At 46.9% G+C, this 20056-nt stretch overlaps 1 protein-coding gene across 19 annotated transcripts in view; it reads left to right on the top strand.

The window, feature by feature from the left end:
• NFASC (neurofascin) overlaps window positions 1-20056 on the top strand; it is a 152314-nt gene that overhangs the window by 114769 nt on the left and 17489 nt on the right. For 12 of the 19 annotated variants that reach the window (XM_025205524.1, XM_025205525.1, XM_025205529.1 and 9 more), the window contains 3 exons: window positions 11015-11209; window positions 14055-14171; window positions 16693-16848. The exons of 3 other annotated variants lie outside the window; for them this stretch is intronic. In XM_025205524.1, coding sequence (XP_025061309.1) covers window positions 11015-11209; window positions 14055-14171; window positions 16693-16848 — 468 coding nt within the window. The remainder of the gene's footprint in view (window positions 1-11014; window positions 11210-14054; window positions 14172-16692; window positions 16849-20056) is intronic. 4 more of the 19 variants (XM_025205535.1, XM_025205543.1, XM_025205533.1 and 1 more) reach the window with 3 other exon arrangements.

Here is a 20056-nt window from a genome sequence, read left to right as displayed (position 1 = left end):
CCCTCCTCAGCCTGGCAGGCACTGCCCTCCCCAAGCCAGGCAGATCCTCCAGCTAGCTTTGGGCTGGGTCTTGGTCACGCCCTGTCTGCTCGAGCAGGAAGGTGGGGAAAAGCCTTGGAGCTGGCAAGCTGGGAGCCCTGCTCTCTTAAGTAACTTTTATTGGTGGAAGGAGAGTTATACAACAGCTGCAGCCCCCAGCCCACAAAGTGCCGAGAGCCATTGGAAAGGCGGACTGGGGGATGCGTGGTGCCACTTTCCCGTCACCCCTGTAATCAACAGATGACCCACCAAAGGAAAAAGCCACAACTCACAGATTCATAATAGGATAAAACGCCCATTGTGAGACATTCATCAAACTAAGTGAAAGTTCAGCAGCCCTTAGGGAAGAGAGAACAGGAGAGACAAAGATGGCTCTTTCCATTCGATAGCATTTGCTAAAAGAGCTACAATTCATCTGGGGCTCTGACTTTACTCAGTGGGTTTCTGCTCCTCTCCCCCACCCCTCGGCCTTAATAGTAGTTGATGGGAAAAAAACATCCTGTTGAAGGGAAAATGAAAATGAAATGCTTCCCATGTGTCTTAGGCAGGCTCCAGAATTATTATGCAGACGTAGCCAATTAAAAACTTCAGCATTTGCCCACAGTTCCCATGCAGCAGGGTCTGCGTTCCCGCATACTCGGAAAAGAACTAGCTATAGGCAAATATTGACCTTGTGCATCTGTGTGAAAGGGGCTTTGCTAAGTATATTGCATAGAGAAGCAGGACTAGACTTTAGTGGTTGGATAGTGCTATGTGAACTTGCTAATTAGCTTTGCCCGGGGTGTTCAGACAAATAGTTGCCTGAAGGAGCTGAAGCGGTCAGTATTAAAAATGAGTGTAAACGGCTAGTGCATAGTGCTCATCTGAGATGCACTGCAAGAGATTACTACCTGAGATACTACTATGAATGGCAGCCTGAAAAGAACTGGGGGTGTCCAGTACTGGTATGCCTTTCCTTCTTTCCCTGCACATCGGGAAGAAAGGACAGTGGCATTCATTGATCTTAGGCTCCGAGATGTCAAAGGATGCCCTGTTGATGGAAAAGGCTTTATCCATCAGTTTAAGAAAACAGAGTGAAAACAGCCACATCTTGCTTGTTTTGTTCATGAATGCAGGCCCGCTGAAGCCCCATGAATCAGGCAAGCAGGGCATGGGCATAAAACATGAGAGACAGGGTGCATCTAACACAACACTAGGTTGGCAAGAAATCTGTTACTTGTAGGTATAAGATCCCAGTAAGCAGAACGTTAACTTAGCAGCTCTGAATGACCGCGATTCATTTTCTGTGTACCCACCGCAAGTAACACTGGGGACCCCGGAGCCCAACAGAAGACGGTTCAGAAAACCAAAGCCAAGGTTTAATCTCGTCTTCAGGACAGATCCCTGACTCCATCATAAACAGAAATAGATGCATGCAGATGTTTCTTCTAGCCCGGTTAGACTATGCTCAACCCAGAGGGTAAAATAAGAGACAAGTCAAACTCGCCCTCAGCCTAGCATGCATTGCAGGTGAATTGACATCAGTGTTATGCCAAGACTGAATCAGGAATGTCAAAGTGTGTCCTTGAATGAGATGGAAGCCAACTTTTAAGCGCTTTGCACACTTGAGCCCACTAGCATCTCTTTGCTGCTGGGTTGGCGTGTCTGACTGGGAACGCAGATTAATCTCTGACTCCTTCTCTCTTTGGCCGATGTAAATAGCTAGCTATGGTTACTCCCAAAAGGGTAACTGCTGACTTGCTGCTAATGTGTTTTCTCTCTCTCAGAACTGTCGCGACTGTGTGACTGATCCTTGTCTCTTGTTCACGTGCTGTGTGTTTTATATGTTCCTTTGTTTTCTCTTCCCCTTCTTCTACGCTCTCCTCGTATTCCCCTCCCTGTACTTGGCGCTGCATTCTCTGAAGCCACTCCAACCCCAGGTACCGTACCAGCTGGAGGAGGTAACAGGCATGGGGCAATGCACAGTCCAGGGCTGTCTCTCGGGTGTGCTGGCACTTACGCATGCAGTGTGTTAACCCCTTCAATGGGAAAATTAAGCAGCAGGGTGCTAGGATCTCACACGTCTAATCCCAGCTGAGCACAAGACAGCTGTGCCTTTCTGGGCCTCACTCCTCCCATCATAACCTTAAGCCACACACAAAAGCATGGGGCAGCAAGTATCACTTAGTAGTATACGGACACATGCCCATGTATTAAGGGGTACATTTCCTTACTGTGGAGCACTTTCCATTAGGAACAGCATTACACCTTGAAGCCACCTGTGGAACTTGAGTAGCTGTTACTCCCTTCTGGAAATACAGGGCTGCGTTGCTTAAGTGTTAGCTTCAGGTGAACAAATTCTGCGTGCAAGGCTTCGATGTACACACAACACGCTATGTTACTCCTAGAGCCATCAGGTATACAGTATCAGGTATCCTTTCATTCCCGGGTGCCCATTGAAGGGGTTAAATGCAATGTTTGTGCAGCAGTTGTGCATGTCTGCATGTTAAGCTAATCGCTGGCTTTGCCCTATGTTGCGTATGTCCGTAACAACATTGAGGTACAGAGAAACTAGGTCCTTCTGAAAGGGGATCTGCCTGCTGTTAAAGAAACTCAAGTCCCTAATTACCCAGCAAGTGTCAGAGCATATCTTCTTACACCTTTTCTTCTATGAGGAAGGGGCTTTTCCCTTCTTTTAAAACTAAAGCTGAACTCCAGGCACTGCTGTTACAGAGAAATGGCCTATTCAGGGCAGAGCATTTTGACTAGATATTGCGATGGCTGTTGCAGACCAGCAGTCAGGTTTGCGGGATTGAGATTAGCAGTGCCCTGCCATTGAAGAGCTATTTGTCTGGGACAACAGCAGCCATTTTAGCAAGCAATCGGTAAGGGGTTATGCTTTACCTTGCAGGAGCAAGCACAGGGGACTGGGTAGGGACATCTGCTTTTCCATGTAAAGAAATTGAGTTTCACTGGACGTTTTGCCGATGTGACGACTGCAAGCACAGGACCCATTTTCAGTCACAAAATGGTGCCTTCCAGGTTTTGCTTTTTTACAGATGCTCCTCGTTTCTTCTTTTATTGCAGCAGCATTTGATTGAAGCAGCATTATTTTGCTGTTTTTTCCCCCTTCCCCTCATGTACAGTCCTTCCTTTTCCTTCACTGCTTTTCTACTTCCTAAATTACAGGGTAACAGATTGGTCTGCTTTGAGGCTCAAAGAGCTGTGAAGTTGCAGGCATGTTTTTAGTTTATGTGGCTTTTCTCGGTATAGGAAAACTGAAAACTCACTTCACCCTAACTAAATCCACAGGAATCTAAAACTTCTCTCTGGGTCAGGATCAGTTTCTACAATGATTTTCTATGTCTGGTGGTTCACGTTGAACCTTAAAATCACATCATGTTTCTCACCATCATTCCTATAGGAGATATGTCCCAAACTGCTCAAGTTAGATGCATCGCTTGCCATTATGAGTTATCAGGGAACAAAGGGATGGCATTAGTTTTTGTTTTCTACCAACACGACCAACAAGTGGTCACTACAATTACGCTTGAATTGAAGGAAATGACACATTAGTAACTGGATCATGTGACCTTAAGGCTTGATACCTTGTGGACCACATTCCCAGCTTTCTGATGGTGAACAGAATTTGGTTCTTCCAACAACTATGTGAGACATTGGTTTTAAGAGTCACGCTTGTCCTTTAGTCTAGTGTAACTGGTAGCAAGACATAGGGCTGACAGAAGAAATCCTTACCCTTGTGCTAATTTAGTTAATGCCTTGTGCCACAGTGCATGAAAAAAATCACTGCATCATAGCAAGGAGTAGATTGCTTGGAGTCACCTGATCTAAACTGCACTTGGCCAGGAAGGCTGTTTATCTTCCTAACAAGCCCAGGTTTCTTTCCCTAAAGATTTGTCTCTGCTCGGTGACCTAGATTTTGCTTGCCCCATAGGTACACCATTTAAGACGCATTTCACTTTGGCAAACTGTTCGCCTCAGGCTATTTTCATTCCACCACGGTCCTGTTTCTTGGGGAGGGGGAAACAAACCCACAGTCAAAATTGCCTGTTGCACAAGTAGGAGAAACTGGCCCAGCTAGATGAAAAAAGCAAAATGCAAACACTTCACTGATAGTACTGTAGCTTCTCCCTCTGCCTGAAGAAGGCTGTTTGTACCCAAAACCTTGCAAAGAACAATGTTTCTAACTATTTAGTTCATCTAATAAAAGGTATCACGTCTACCCAAAGAGCCCTGCCAGCCTAACACTTAATTGAGTCAGTTCCTAAACCCCAAAGTTAGAAGGCTTTTGAATTCCCCCTGTTGATGCAGTGTATGCTACTCCTAAACCATCTCAGCCAAATGCCCAACCACCCCTTCCTGGTTCAGCTTAAATCAGTGTCCCCCAGAAATAGGCTGTGAGTTCATTTCCTCTTTCTGCTGCCCCTAAGGTCTCTGGGATTTGCAGTCCAGAGTCACAGCTGCAGGACTCCGTAGGGTTGCTCATCACTTCCTCTTCCTGCCTCCAGGGGCCTCTGGGATTTGTAGTCCAGGATCACAGCCAGCAGGACTCGAAAGGGTTGTTCCCTTCTGTTCAATACATGCTTGCTTCAGGGAAAGGACTGTTCCTGTTCAAGCTTTTATGAATTCAATGCCCCTAACTCTTCACCCACTCCCTCCTCAGCCTGGCAGGCACTGCCCTCCCCAAGCCAGGCAGATCCTCCAGCTAGCTTTGGGCTGGGTCTTGGTCACGCCCTGTCTGCTCGAGCAGGAAGGTGGGGAAAAGCCTTGGAGCTGGCAAGCTGGGAGCCCTGCTCTAGCGCCCGCCCCTGCTTCTGGCTTGAGCCACTGAAGGCATGTGCCTGCATTTCCTGGATCAGACGTGAATATCTATTCACTTGCAAATCAGTTCCATCTCTGCAACTTAGACTAACCTGCAAAGACTGAATTGCTAGACTGTCTGTACTTGGCCGTTGAGACCTGCCAGTGAAGGAGATCCCACCTTTTCATTTCTTAAACTAGAGTTGGGGGAACGAGGTAGTGATTTGGGAAGCCATTTCTTGGAAAACCCAAAGAGTTCCACTTGTATAATGAAAAGGGAAACCTTTGATAGCTGAGAGAAGAGCTGGATCTCGTGCCACCAACAGCAAACTTGGATGGTCTTTATGATGGAGTCTGCAGGTTGTACAGATGCATTAGAACTGGGAGCTTTGTGACTAGGCTAGGAAGGGTTAAGTTTTCAGCACCAGATACCAATATTTGTTGGTTTTTCCTTGTTTCCTTCCATAAAAGGGGAAGGAGAGGAGGAGGAGTCCATTGTTCCTACCAGAACTGACAACTGAAATGTACTGCTTGTGGAAAACTAATGGTCCCTTTCTTCTGCGGTCCATTCAATCTGGCAAACTCCTATTAAAGACCATCACTTGATTGTAGTCATTAGATTTTCAAATTACTATGATTGATATTATACACAAATCACATTTCCTTCAGTTGCTAAGATAATCAGGGGGAGAAAAATCTCTTGGAAATATTTGGCTATCCGTCAACATTTATAAAGGATTAATCAAATCTTTCCAAGCCTGCTTATGGTGTAGAGACACACCCGGGGGGAAGTCATTATTACAGCCTAACAGCACTTTAAAAGCTCCCCTAAATAATTAAAGACCAGTATGGGGACTTATTGTTTCCTGTCATATTCCATCGCGCGTGTAGAGTTGTGCACCCGACGTCTCAACGACTGGAATTCACGGAGGATTTGGAAGTAGCCTTGACTCCTAGCTTAGCGGTGAAGTACAAAAGGAAGCAAAGAAGGGGGAGTCTTATCAATAAAACCCACTTACTCCTACAGTGATTTGTAATGCAAATGACAGCCCATCTGCCTAATGAAAAACTCCCCTCACATAGGTTCATTGCTGGGGCGTGGGCTTCTTTCCACAAGCCTGCTGATGCTTTTCATTGTTCATAGGAGCAGACAGTGGTCGGTGTTTTAATGTACCCGGGTTACAATAGAGAGCATGAGTGGAGCCACTGTGCCGTGAAGAAGCCATTACGTGCAGGGTCTCTAATTTACTTGTGGATTAATTAGCCTATTAGCCCCTGAAGCCAGTGTGTCTGCTGCCTTTTCAATCCATCTTACTCAAACGCCCTGTGCACTTTGGCCCTTTGGACTCCATCATCCGACAGCGCCTACAGTATCCGCAGAGAAAAGTGGCAAAGCATGAGCAAGGAGAAGGGCAGCCAGGTCACAAAGGTCAGGGCCTCTTTGGATCAGAGCTTATCTCCAGCACATGCTCCCAACTCAACCTCTGAAGAGCATCAGAAGCCCTGCCAGAGAGGCAAGCTTTTGTGTGCGGGAATGACTCCTATGCATTGGAGACAGCACAAGGGAATGGGCATGGGCACTGCTAAGTTCTCTTTCTGATTCCCCGGGTGGATTCAGGTGAGGTAGAGCTGTGGAGGGAGAGGGCACGGGGTTCGTCCGGCCTTCAAGCAGCTTACAGCAGCATTTTCAACAGGGGCCCCGATGTGCAGAAGGGTGGAGCGCTTGCAGCTCCCATTAACAGCAAACGGAGCACGGGGCATTCGGTACCCCAGGAGCTTCTGCACTATCGGAGGCTCTGCTCGACACTGTGCGGGTAGCTGAAGTCCTTGCTGAACCTGCAAACTGGAAGCATAGAAAGCTAAAAATAGCAAAGCTCCAGCCTTTTGTGCCAGCTCCAGCGTCTGAGCCGAGTTCTGCAACATGCCCACGTGATGTGAGCGCGCAAAGCCTTGGTGGGTCCCCTTAGCCCCCTTTACCTATCTGCAAGTTGGATGCAATCATGCAGTGCCCAACAGGTCAGGATATGTGAAGGGCCTAATGTGCTTTGAGATCCTCAAGCACCTGACACTCGCTTGTAGAGGATCCTGAGTTGGGAATCATAGCTTCTCCTGCCTCCTCCCCCACCCCTTGCCTGCAGAACTCATTTCAGACTCTGACCTCCCCCCTGACAGTTCCCCTTTCCTGCTCCTGATATTCAGAGAAGCTCTCATCTTCTGTCAAAGGCCTCCTTGATCCTTCTCCAATCTGAAGTCGGTTCTCATTAAGGGCAGGATTTCAAAGAGCAGAGAGCACCCCCTTGCCTCCCATCCCAAACGGACCAGCTGAGCTTTTCTTTCGCGCACGTTTTCTATTCAAACTCAAATGAGGCTTTAGCTTTGAATTGCCTTCCACCTGGGGAGCAGATTAGGGCTGCATCCACCTAACCTGTGGGAGCTCCCTCTACCCTGGGGGGATGTGCTCTCCTTGCCGGCCCTTCCAGATGGATTCTTGTCTTCCTCCCACTCTTGATCTTCCCAGAGCTGCAGCATGGGGGCTCCTGCCAGTAGTCTGCCTCTCCCACTGCCCTGATTGGGGTCCCTTCAAACCACAGGGATGCCAAGATCAAAGGCTCCTGCATATACCTGTTTCTGGTCTTTGAGAGGATTTGTTTTTACAAGCACTGCAAATGCACACACTCACCCCAGTGTCACACGGACTCTTTCAGTGGTTAAGCCACATTAGCCTGACACAAGGTGATGGCCCTGCCCTGAGGTATTGTTTCCAAGGGAGCTATCATGGGGCTGCAGCATTTGGGGCAAACGCTTCACACCGTCACTGTCAGCTAGAGTTGAGGGGCTCCATTCAGAGAGTTATTAAAGAGATGGTGTCACCTCAATCAGGATTTTAATACATATACTCCAAGCAGCGTAAGACAGTGCAAAACCATTTCTCAACATGGTCAGCACATCACACTGTAACAAGGGGGCCTTCTTGGCCCCACAGTGCTCATGCTAATGAAGGATACTGAGACCTTTGAGGCTTTAGCAGGTGATACAGCCTGGTGGTACCAATAGGGTGGCCATCGTAGAGGACAGTCCGGTTGTCCCCTATTGATACGAAACCGGACGCTTTGATGTCCTCTATTTTCTCTTCAAGAAAAAAATCGAGGACATCAAGGCATCTGGTTTCGTATCCATAGAGGACAACCGGACTGTCCTCTATGATGGCCACCTTCGGTACCAAACTGGGACGAGGAGCCTAGGGCTTCTGTGTTCCAGTCCCAGCTTCATCCCTGACTCCTCTGTGTTACTTCCTCAAGCCTCATTAAGCCCTGTTTTACTGGTGGAGAAATCAGTGCCTCTCGGGGAAGTTGAGAGCGTTCATTAGCCCACACCGGTTTCTTCTCTGAGTATTTTTATTGTGTGTATTTCAAATTGCAACAGGAGATTGCAGCTTTAGAGCTAATTGAGGTAACGATGCCATTAGCCACACTCATCTTCACTTTCAGAAAAACGTCAGGAATCAGGGCTGTGCCAATACGGCTTTTGTAACTTGTGGCCACAAGGCACAGATACACCTCCCCGGGTCTGATCCGTGGGTAACAGCGAGGACTGCAGAGAGCAAAGCTCTCCTCTAAGAGACACGTGCACTGTGGTGGATGAATTGAACAAAAAAGAGCAAGACCGCAAATACTCTGACAGGAGCTCTGGGTCGCCCTGCGCTTTCTCTAGACTCTCTCACATGTTGTTTGGCATTTCTTGCTGCTTCAGGCCAATCGATCAAACCTTTGACACCGGGCAGAAGGAGGGGAGGTGCTGATGGCTTTATTTGAATGGCTGGGGCTTTGCATGATGCTGGCTGCTGTACTTCTGTGTTTGTACCGGTCGCGAGTGTTGTCAAAGAGGATACGTGCTGCATTGTGAGCGCACTGTGAACTGTGCTGGGTTTTGTTCTCCTTTGCAGTGTGTGCAGGTTACTGGGATTTTCAGTGCCTCTTTTTTAGCTACATGCTGTGCAGGGCAATGGGTGGGTAGATGGACTGAGCGATTTAACTGCTCTCTTCCACCTTCAACTTCTGTTACTCCAGTTATTGGACTGTTAATACTGTGTTGTGGGGGGCTCTTGGGTTCTAGATATTTTCCAAGCAGCAATGTGTATATTATGTGCACGCAGCCCCCACACATGAACCTACGGGATGTTGATCCTGAGCAGCAAGAGACTCTGTTAATGCAGGAGAGTCATGTGCAAAGGCGCCTCTCTCTCAAAAATCAAATTAAGCCTCAGTCCTAGAGTGGCTCTGAAGTCAGCGGAGCTCCGTGTGAGTGGAACGATGTGCCCAGGGGTAGGATAGCGGCTTAGGTTGGTGCAGAACCAGTGGAAAACATCTGGTTGTATATGGGGCTGTCTTTCTAAGCTCCTTTCCCATAGTTATTTTAATTTGGCTAAAGGTCACATTTGCAGTGGGGAGACTACCAATGCAGGCTCCTAGCGGAAGACTTATAGTACGTCCCCAAACCACACACGGAAGCAAGGCATAACTCTCTGAAAGCCTGGGGTACTTTAATATAGGGATCGCAGGGTGAGCCTTTTGTTCATTTTTTTCTAACATGTGTAGCTTAGTTTTAGCTGCATATTTAGCCAACGGCAATTATCCTAAGATGTTTCAGTCCTCGAGTAATGATGGAAATATTTCACACGGCCCCTCTTGCATTCCAGCCGACGGAGTACACACAGACGCGTCTCCCCTATAGCAAAATAACCCTCACATCTAAAACCTAATAGTTTTTAAGGCCAGAAGGTATCTTTGTGATCATCTAGTCACACTTTCCACATAAAACAGGCCAAAGAATTTCACCCAGCGATTCTTATTAACAAGAACCCTTGACAGTCACCTAACTTGCTAAAGGTGCTGTTCCTCTTCCCGTTCACGCTCTTTGAGGATTAGAGTCCTGACCCAAGCATACATCTAGAAACAAAGCCAAAAAGGCAGCGAGATGTCTTAACTATCATAGTGCAGCCTGTAGTGTCAAGCACACAAAAATCCGCCGCTCCCCTCCTGTGCAAAGGCACCATCAGCTCAATCCCTTTCAGATCCTTTACAGCCACTGAAGTGCTGGGGGGAGGGGAGCACGCGTCCTTCTTTAGTGCGTGTGCATTATATACCCCTCTCTCCGCTTTTTCCTCTCTCGAAATATAGCATCAAGGGGATTTCGGAGGAAAGATGGGCTTATTAAATAATTAATAGAAATGACAAGCTGTGGGAAGCAGTGATTGCAAAGCCAAAGCTGCAGCCATCACTGCTCAAGCAAAAACCAAGAGCTGCATCTCCTCTTAGCGCAAGTGCCTCTTCAACACCTGCAGACCACAGCATCTGTAGGAAGATGTACAAGGAAGGAAACGATTAACGTGTCTGCCAGCAGAATGCCACGAGCTCAGAAATGCTGTAGGTGTAGCGCAGGGTGGACTGAGCTAATTTAATTTGGGTTTACTTAGTCCGTGACAAATTGGATTATTATATTTTATAAAGAGTCAAATCCCATTTCTTATTGGAGAGAGATTTGGCTTTTCAGAGCTAAATTCCCCACTCAGACATCCTGGTTATAATGGCGGGGGGGAGCAGACTCTCACTCTGCTTATCTTCCAGCAGAGCATGGGAACTCACTCTGATTTTTCATGCCCGCTGTGCCAGTTGTTGCTCTTCAAATCCACAGTGGGCAGAGGTGGGGCAGTTGGGCAAAGCATACGTAAAGAAAGGCAAGTTGTTCAGCCCCACGAGAAGGGGATACGCCAGACAATGAGCCCAGAATGAAAGCACATTTGGAGCTATTTGTTTGGGGCTGAGCTCGCCCACTTCCTGCCGCTTGCCGTGTGTTTTGTTCTTGCTCGCCTACGGGATTGTTGGCGCGCCCCTTTCCCCGGGAGATGCCAGGCACCCCCCACGCCTGCCCAGGCAGGAGCTGAAATGCATGACTGTCACTGGGAATGTACTCCGGGGAAGGAAAATGAAAGCTAAGCTTGGTTCTCTCATTTCAGGTGCTTCTGTTTGTTCCCTCTCTTCCCATTCTTGCCTCTCTCTCTGTCGTGCTGCTCTGCTTCCTCTCTTGTATGCGTGTGTTTAGCCTTCGGGAATGCCAAAGCAGGACAGCTAAGGATATAACCTCTTCTAAAAACACAGTGTTTACATTTCCCTCCCAGCTGCAACCTGGTTGCCTCCAACTACAGTCGATCTAACCAGCCCTACAACCACCACCACCCTCGCCACAACTACTACCACCACCACTGCAGCCACCACTACAACCACAGCTGCCACAACCACTGCAACCACCACCGTCGCCAGCACTACAACCACTACGGAGAGTGCTCAGCCAGCCACCACTAAGCAGGAGTTTGGTACTGCGCTTTCCTGTTTCCTCTAACCCACCTAACCATGCCTGGACCTCTCACCTACTTCATGTCCCTACTAGGTTAACCACAGGCAACAGCTGCAATTTGCTCCATCAAATGTGGGGTTTCTTAGCACGCTGGGGATGGGTTAGCAAGGAGCAGAAGGGAATAAATACGGTGTCAAGGTCAGGGCGCAGGAAGTGGTTTGACAGGAATTCTGGCTTCAAACCCAACTCTGCATAGGCCTGAACGATTTGGTTCGCTGCCGTGTTCCCCAGGTTCTCCATCTGTACAGTGGGATGAATACTGCTTTCCCAGGAATGTCGTTAAGCTTAATTAGCATACGTGTAGCATTCTGAAATTAGGCGGATACTACAGAAGCTCTTGAAGTATTATGATTGTATCTCTTTCTTTTTTTTTTTTTTTTTTTTTTTTTTTATTGATGCCAAGGCACTCTATTATACCGAATTCAGATCTCGCACATCAGCGGTTTGTGAAGAGGCTTGGCATTGTGTGTAGGACTCTTTCAGTTCGTGCTTGCTGTCCTTTGTTTGCAAGTCTAGTTATAAGCCCATGGGAAATTTGAGGAAGCACGTCCAATTTCAACATGCAGCCACGTTCCGTCTTTGGGCTTGGATCGGCTTATCATACGATACCACCTCTTTTGGGAGGACTAAACACTGCCCTTAGAGGGAGTTGGGCTCTCTAATGCGATAAGATACTATATATATATATTTGTTCTAGTGATAGAGACCTACTCTTTGTTTTAACAAAATGGCAGGAATTGTACCTACAAGAAATAATGACGGTGCTGTTTGTAGTCACGTATCCACAACGTGGATTAAGCAGAAGCTAATCAACATAGTTCCATTAAGGCCTTGTCTCCAGAGTACATTAAGAACCATACTTGGGAAGCACAGATTTCTGCAAGGATTGCTATTGTTCCTCTTGATTGATAATAGATAGGTCCCCCTGGTAGTTAATATCAAAGAGACTCTTTATCAAGGTTTTTAGACACAGGCAGACCTCCCTCCAGTTCTCTCTTGGTGCGTCTACACAAGACGCTAAATGCGCAGTAGACTAATTTAACTGTGCGTTAATTAGCATGTCACGGCAAAAGCCGTGCTAATATGCTAATGCACAGTAGTATTAGTCTGCTGCACGCTGGCATCGCTTAACAGGTGCGCGCTGGTGCTACTGCACAGTAGCACCAGTTACTGCTCATTTAGTACCTGGTAGTACAGGTACTAACCTTAACACACAGGAACTACGATGCATTAATGAACGTGTAGACGCACCCCCTAGCTCTGAGAGAAGTCGAGGCTTAGATTCGTTGTGTTACAGGGTTTAGAGCCGGCAGTCTTGTGAATCCTTTTGGATAAATAGTTGCCTGTGAATGCAGGTGTCTGGACCCAATGGCCAAGAAGCCCCTGCCAGCCCTACATTGTTAAAAAAAAAAAAGGTGGGGGGGGTCCTCTCCTTTAACTCCGTTCTCATTGTCTTTGGCCACATCCCTCTGTCTTACTGGCTCTGCTCCCAGGATGGCTAGTAACAAGTATTCCAAAAATCCTGAGCCATGCCCCACAAAAACCATGAGTTTGAGGGGGTTTTCAAACAAAAATGTTAGATTCTTTTATTTGCCTTGTGGTTTCTCAGCCTTTAGGGTGCACTCACATCACATCTGATGTGTCTCTTTGCAACCAGGAAGACTCGGTCCTTCTTTTGTTTTAGAGGAAAGCTGAAGCTCTCATATAGTCACTTGACTTAGTAGCTCTAGTTTTTGAGACACAGGATAAGGTCATGGGAATTAGCAGCCCAGAGTGGCATTGTAAAAGCTATGACAATATCACTTGGACCCCAAATCTTGCAAAGACTCTTGTCTATGAGTCATTTCAATTAATTCAATAGATCTATATGCATAATGCTAAGCACATAAAGTCTTTCTTTGCAGGACATGGGACCTTGACTGTGACTTTTACAGCGGGGTTCAAGCTGTTTTCTCTAGTTGCTTTATCTTTTATGGCTGTGCCCCGTACATCCAACAGGATAAAGAGACGTCATTGTGCAGTCTGCTTAAGTTGTGGGAAAATATTCCCTTTTTCAGTAATGAAACTGCTTCTATGGAGAAGAGAAACTGTCTGAAGCTACCAGTACTTATGTTGTTACACTAAACCTGGTGCAACTACATGGCATAATCGCAGTGTAACTTCCTCTAGGTCACCTTAGAGATGCAAGCTATACTATACATCTCTGGTTGAAAGCAGCATTGATGTTCTTCAGCTTGAAAATCACCTGTTTTTTGGGGTTTGGTTTTTGTTTTGGTTTTTTTTGCTAGAAACAAGTTGATTTTGTTACTGTTTGTGTTGCTTGCAGACTGTGAACATCAATGCTTTCTTTCCCAGTCTCTCCTCTCAACTGTGGTTGTGAGCTTGTGTGCACTGGCGCCCTCTTTTCTCACAGTGGGTTGGGCATGAATATAGCCTATCCTTTTTTCCTGCACAGAGTGAAACAGTTGCAGTAGAGCAATTACAATCAGCCTCCCTATGATCCATCAAATTCAGAAATGACTTGCTCCAAACAACACAAGCTGTGGGATACGCTAGATTTTGAACTCAGCTGAATGCCTGCAGGTTCAGAATTAAGAATGCAAATAGGTTCTGAATTTAGCAAGTAATTTAGCTTGTCCTCAGGACTGCAGATACTTCAGTAGAAGGTATGTCCAATTTATGCCAGAGACGATAACAGACGTCGCTAGTAATGATGTTGCATGTTTTTCAAATCCAGGTGCAAGATTAGGGGTCCGCTCTCATCTAATCCAAAATACTAACACCTGTTCTAACCTGTCCACCAGCCGCCAACGGATCGTCCATATGGAACGTAACAGCTTCGGCTAACAGTAACTGGGCAAACATCACATGGAGCCACAATTTTTCCGCAGGAACTCACTTTGTGGTCGAGTATATGGACCGTAAGCATCAGATCGCGTGGAGATACTCTAGGGTGGTTATGCCATTAAGGCTGCCGTCAGCTCTCAGGGTTTCAAATAGGTCTTTTAAGCAATGTTGATTACAACAGATTGAAAAAGCTACTTCATAGCCAGCAGACGGGAGGGGGCGGGGGCATCCGGGAGGTCCTCTGTCATTAAGAACGCGCTGGAATTGTGTGTGTTGGCACTCTTCTAAATGCAATTACCCACTCTTTGCACTGGTTGCGATGGAGGTTCAGGTCCATGCACCCACAATGAGTAGAGCCATTCATTTCTCTGCCCAAATTAAGCTGTGATGACTGCATCTCGCTACAAAATTCAGGGCTGTAGAAAAAGCCGAGCTGAACCGGGGAGAAATTCTTAGGGAAGAAAAAAAAAAGATCATATACAGAAAAAACGGCTTTAAACTACATCTGGTTTTTGAAAGAAAAGAGCTTTCTGAAACCTGGCCCCAAACCTCTGGCTTTAATATTGTCTCTTTTTAAAAAAAAAAAAAAGGGTTGTATATAGCCAAGAAATTCCAAGCTGGTACCCATCCTTTGTGTATGTGCTTGAAAAGAAATCATTTTGTGGTTTTAGTAGGCAGTCAGTGATGGACTCTGTTTAACTCTGACTTTATCTCTCAGCCATTTCAGCCTCCATAACCTCTGGTATGCGCGTGTCGGTCTTAAATTGGCACTTAAAATAAACCAACTGTGTTTAATTCTTGACAGGGATCCAATGTTGGTTGTTTACAACATTGTTTCAGAGATGAACTTGCAGTCCAGCGAGCACGTCCTCTGTAACAGGCAGTACCTGTTTCCTCTTAGAGGTCTCCATGCCTTCAGTGACTAGCCAAAGCAATATTTACTATTGTCAGCACTGGCTGAAAGGGGATGTGTTTCTCTTCTCTCCTCCTGCATCATTTTGTAAGATCGGAAAGACTCGACAGGCTCCCAAAACCCCAGTAAAAATGGCCTTCCCCTCCCAGAATGCAAAACGCCGGTCTGAGCATCAAACACCGGCTTCCTCAATCCTTTGCCTTGTCTTTCATGGCTGTGAAATCTTAAATGCATGCAGCTTGCTTCATGTAATATGGGGCAAGCTGCAGAAGCCCTTACTCAAGATTGACTCCAAGGAGAGTTTTGCACAAGTCCGGCTCATAGGGAGGAAAGGGGACAAGGGAGATTCTCAGTATCGGGCATCTCCTAAAGGCCCCTCCTTTGAGAGACCACCCCCAGCCCCGCCAGGAGACCTTTATTGCTTATTACCAAAACGTAGGAAAAAGCAGCTCCTAGCTCACACCAAACTGCATGTATTCAGCTGCTATTTGTGAGCCCCCGCTGAGTTAAAATAATTTGCATTTTAAGAACTGTTCTCCGGGCATGGCTAGGGGCCGCAAAACTCCAGGAACAACCATGGCCTGTCTGTCGCGGGCCCAGCTGTACTCTAGAGGTGTCCGGTCATTTTACAGTATCCTTGGTGCGGGACGCATTTTGTCACCTCCCAAGCTACATGCTCCCGACACATCCCCAGCACCCCGAAAATAGCCTAATCTCAGGCTCTCAGACCTCCCACTTCATTCTTGGCTAACACACAGCCTCACCCACACCTGGCTAAATCAGTGCACCCTGATCGATCTTACGGCCAGAGCCCAGCACTGCATGAGCCATGACGCCAGTGGGGTTTGCAGTTCTCCCCATAACCCTTCCCCAAGTTCATGTTAGACACTGCTGGGCTTGCTCTCAAGCCAACAGTCCCCTTCCACTGCAGGGTAATATATTGACTCTTTTGCAGAGCAGATGGTCCCACTTCCCTAAGCCGCAAGCCAATTAGCAGACAAGCCCGAACCCTCTAATTTGTTCAATACCATTGATTTGATTTAAAGATATAAGATATGCCTAACAGTCTCACGGTGAGGAAAACCAGTTTCGGTCCCTGAGCCAAAGGACTAACACCCTAATTTGTTACCCTTGGTGTGGGTCCAGCAGGCTGTTTAAGGAAATGTTTCCGATGTTTAAGTTTGTTCACAGTCCACCTGCAGAGATTTCCACCCTGCAAGGAGAGCTGATGAGCAGACCCCCAGTCTGAGCCCCTTCCATCAAAGGCTTGGGATGATTTTTATGCTGTGTCTTATGGTCAGACTCTGGTTTTGTCAGAGGAGTGAAGAGTAAACACATTTTGCACCCCTCTGCTGCAAACATCCTGCACTGATCCCTGAGATACTTAACCCTAAGGACTGTTTAGCACAAGAGCCCCTAGCAGGGCTCAGTGGGTACAGAAAGGTCTCCTGGGATTTAACTAAGATGCCATCAATACAACAAGCAGCAGATGCAATTAAAACCCGGCCAGTTTCCTCCATTCCCAATGGACCTTCACCATGGGCACGTGCGATTTTAATGTCCATAACATTCACCTGCTGAATGGCCAGGTACAGCAGAAACAGGTTCACCTGCGCTGTCAATGCGGGGGTATCGCCGAGCTTCCTGCCGCCTGGCTTTGATGTGCGGTTTCTGTTCCCCAGGTAACAATACAGTGCGCTCTGTCGCTGTTAAAGCCCAGACCCCTTCCTCTGTGCAGCTGGCCGACCTGATTCCTGGGATGGAGTACAAGTTGTGGGTATTTCCCAAATTGTCTGGCCCCAAAGAAAACTCTTACATAACCTTTACGACCAGCTCAGGTGAGATGGGTTTCAGCCCCGCTGTGTGATGCATTCCTCAGACATTTCATTCCATCCTGAGCTTCTCTGCTTGTGTCCTGTATCTTCTTGCTGGGGGAGTTTCGTCACGATGATGCATGGGGCCAGGTTCATTCACACTCCACAGATGTTGTGTCCTCTCTGCCCTTATTATAGAGCTGTGCCATGGAGCGATGACATCAATGGTGTCCGATAAGGTCATTTCAGTCGCATCGCGGGTGCGACCAGTAACCGAGTGGGGTTGATTTGAAAGGAGGAATCTTATGATGAGGGGAGAGAGCATGTGTGTATCGTCACGCGGGTACGCTTGCAGTCTTAAGGCCGCCTGCTGCGAGGGTTCGTGTTCACAATGGCAGTTTCTGCGTTTGCACCTTCACTTGTGTGTCGCTTCTCGTGGTGTTTGTGGCTTTGGCGTAGCAAAATGTCTGTATATTTTTTCTATGTGGGGGATTGCAATAATGGGTGCTCGGATGTTCATGACAAGATGCGGATGAGGGCTGATGCCAGGGGGCTGTGGTGTTTGAAGGTGGCCCACAGAGAGTCGCATATGGCTCGTACATAGGAGTTGACAGATGCATAAGACGCCAGGTAGAGTGCCCTGGTCTCTGTGTGTCTAATTGCACTGCCAATCTTCCAAGCTGATCTCCTGAATGCATTTTATAGCATTCTAGCTATGGGCTTGATAGACATTGTGCATGCATGCATAATACCGCACAACTCTGATAAAACACTGGCGACTGTTCTGTACCTGGAGGTACAGCCTGCCCTTGCCTGGGAGCTGACCCAGTCCGATCGACTTCTTTCATCTCTGTTGCCAAGTCTGCTGTGAAAAACGGTGAAACCCACATTGCAATGTCCCCCGTGACACCATCTTGGGAAAAAGTCCTGTTCTGTAATGACTGTTGGGGGAAGGGAGAGCTTGTTTCAACTTGGGTCCCCCCCCATCCCTGGTTTTACTTTGAGGTGACTGAATGAAGCATGAACTGTGTGTTCCTTGCTAGGTTAATTTTTATGGCTATGCTTTTGTACATCTGGACCCTCAACCCCTTCTAGCTCCTAGCACGCAGGCTTCAGATCCCTGGATCCAAGCCTGCCCCTCCATTTTTGGGTTTGGTTCTGATGCAAAACAGCAAGGAGCCTATTTCCCAGTTCTGCTGGGGTCTGAAACCTTTTGCAGCACAACTCTGATTACAATACCTTAGTCCTCTGAGCCCTAACCTAAACAAGACCTGAACCCAACCTCCTATCTGACTACTGCTATAAGATGCTCCCATTATCCTCGTAGAGGGCAGCTACAATTTACCAGTTGAAAACAGACACATCTCTTTTCTTGCCTGCTTTTTGGGGGCTCTCACTTACAGGAAGCACAAGGGGAATCAGAGTTCAGGGAATCAAATTGGGCTATGATATGCAATTCTAGGCTTAGTGTCCCCAAGTCCACATTTAGTATATGTGAAGGGTTCCTAATTGCATTGCCGTTGAGATTCAAGGATTTACCATCTTTATTTCTGTGCCAGAGTCAGGGTGACTACCCCAGCCTCGTCAGCACAGGATCCACAAAGCTATCAATCCATTTCTGCATGCATGCATGCTGCAGTTTCATTTCTTCCCTGGCTGGATGCTGCTGCCGTGAGGGCTCAGAGCCCGCTGCCCCATCCTGTGCCATCATTTAATGTTTTTTGACAAGAAAGCACTGTCCATTTTTTTTGGTTATGTTTTGCAAATATCTATTCTAGAGGTTGCTGCTTATTTATCTGCATTCAAATTGAACTAGCCCACCTGCACCGCGGCTGCAGTGTACTGCACTCTGACTTTCCTGCCGGCGCTATTGAGCTTTTGGTTAATCAGAACAGTGCTTTCCAGTAGTAAGTGACACCTTCAGAACTACAAATGTAGATTGATACAAAAAAATAAGACGGTTTTTCTTTTATCCCCTGTCCCTTAAAAATGTCGGAAGGCAGATTCAAGCTCACAGAACTCGCCCGATAGGATGCTACCTAGAAACCAATTGTCTGTGAAGTCAAATAGCAGTGGACACATTTTTTACTGCATTGTGTGCGTGTGCAGTACTTATTCATATTTCTACCTATATACTTCTGTATGTGTATATACATACGGGCACATACTGGGAAAAAATGCCTGTCTGCAATTAAGGTCCCACGCTCTGCAGCTTACGATACCATCAATACAAAATCTTGGATCATTGCTATTTGGTAGTGTAATGTTTTTTATACTGTATAATCACAGGCTAAGATTTTCAGAACCACCTACTGGGTGTGGCTGTTCAAGCACCATCAGTTTAAGTGGGATTTGGTTGCCTCACAGTTCTCGGTAGCTTTGAAAACCCTCCCGACGTTAACACCACATTGGCTTTCATACAAGAAACAACAGTGAAGCCTCCCGCAATGGCCAGTGTGATCTACAGCATGCCATTGTGAGGAATCACTTTCAGCCTGGTCCAAGGTTATGCCTTTCGGAAAAAAAAAGCAAACAATTTGGGCTTGGTTGGTGGATCACGACTGGTTTTGTGGTTGGTGCCTAAGCCGTCGTTTTTAGACAAAGCATGTTTCCAACCACAGTCGATCATCAGCTCAGGAAATCCAAAGTCACGGCAGCAGCATTTAAAATTGAAGCCAGTGAGATTACTTGACTGCTTGCTACTGTTTAGCTAAATTGCTGGTCATGCATAAAGGGAGATCAGAACATCCTCTCTAACGAGACACACACTTAATAACCTTGTTTGAACGCTGTCATGACAGTTGCTCTGTTGACACTACCTACGGGATTGCCATGGGTGTATGTTTTAGCATCACGCATTTCTTTCTTTGGATGAGGATGGCATTTTGGAGCCTGTTTCGTCAGTACTCGGTTCCTCGGGTTCTAGGGAGAGCCGTCTCCTTACTCCCCATTGAAACCGCTCTCCACTTCAGAAAAAAAACTAAGCCTCATTCCACACGTTGGCGCGCAATTTTTCTTTCAGGTCACTTTGTTTCCATGTCAGTTAAAAGCCAGTCCATCTCCCAGCATTGTCTTCTGCCAAAATCCCATCCTGTCAGCACGGCTAATCCAATCCCCTTTCATTTCAAAGCTCTCCGGTGTAATTTTATCTCCTCCCCACATGTGCAGTTTCGTCAATCCAATTCTCAGCTTCATTCAATTATCAGCTCGCTCTTTCCAGTATCAAAATTTG

This window comes from Alligator sinensis, unplaced genomic scaffold (genome assembly GCF_000455745.1).
Source record: "Alligator sinensis unplaced genomic scaffold, ASM45574v1 scaffold1322_1, whole genome shotgun sequence".
NCBI classification, from domain to species: Eukaryota; Metazoa; Chordata; order Crocodylia; family Alligatoridae; genus Alligator; species Alligator sinensis.
Note: the sequence above shows the minus strand (reverse complement) of the source record. Positions and strands in the feature narration are given on the sequence as shown.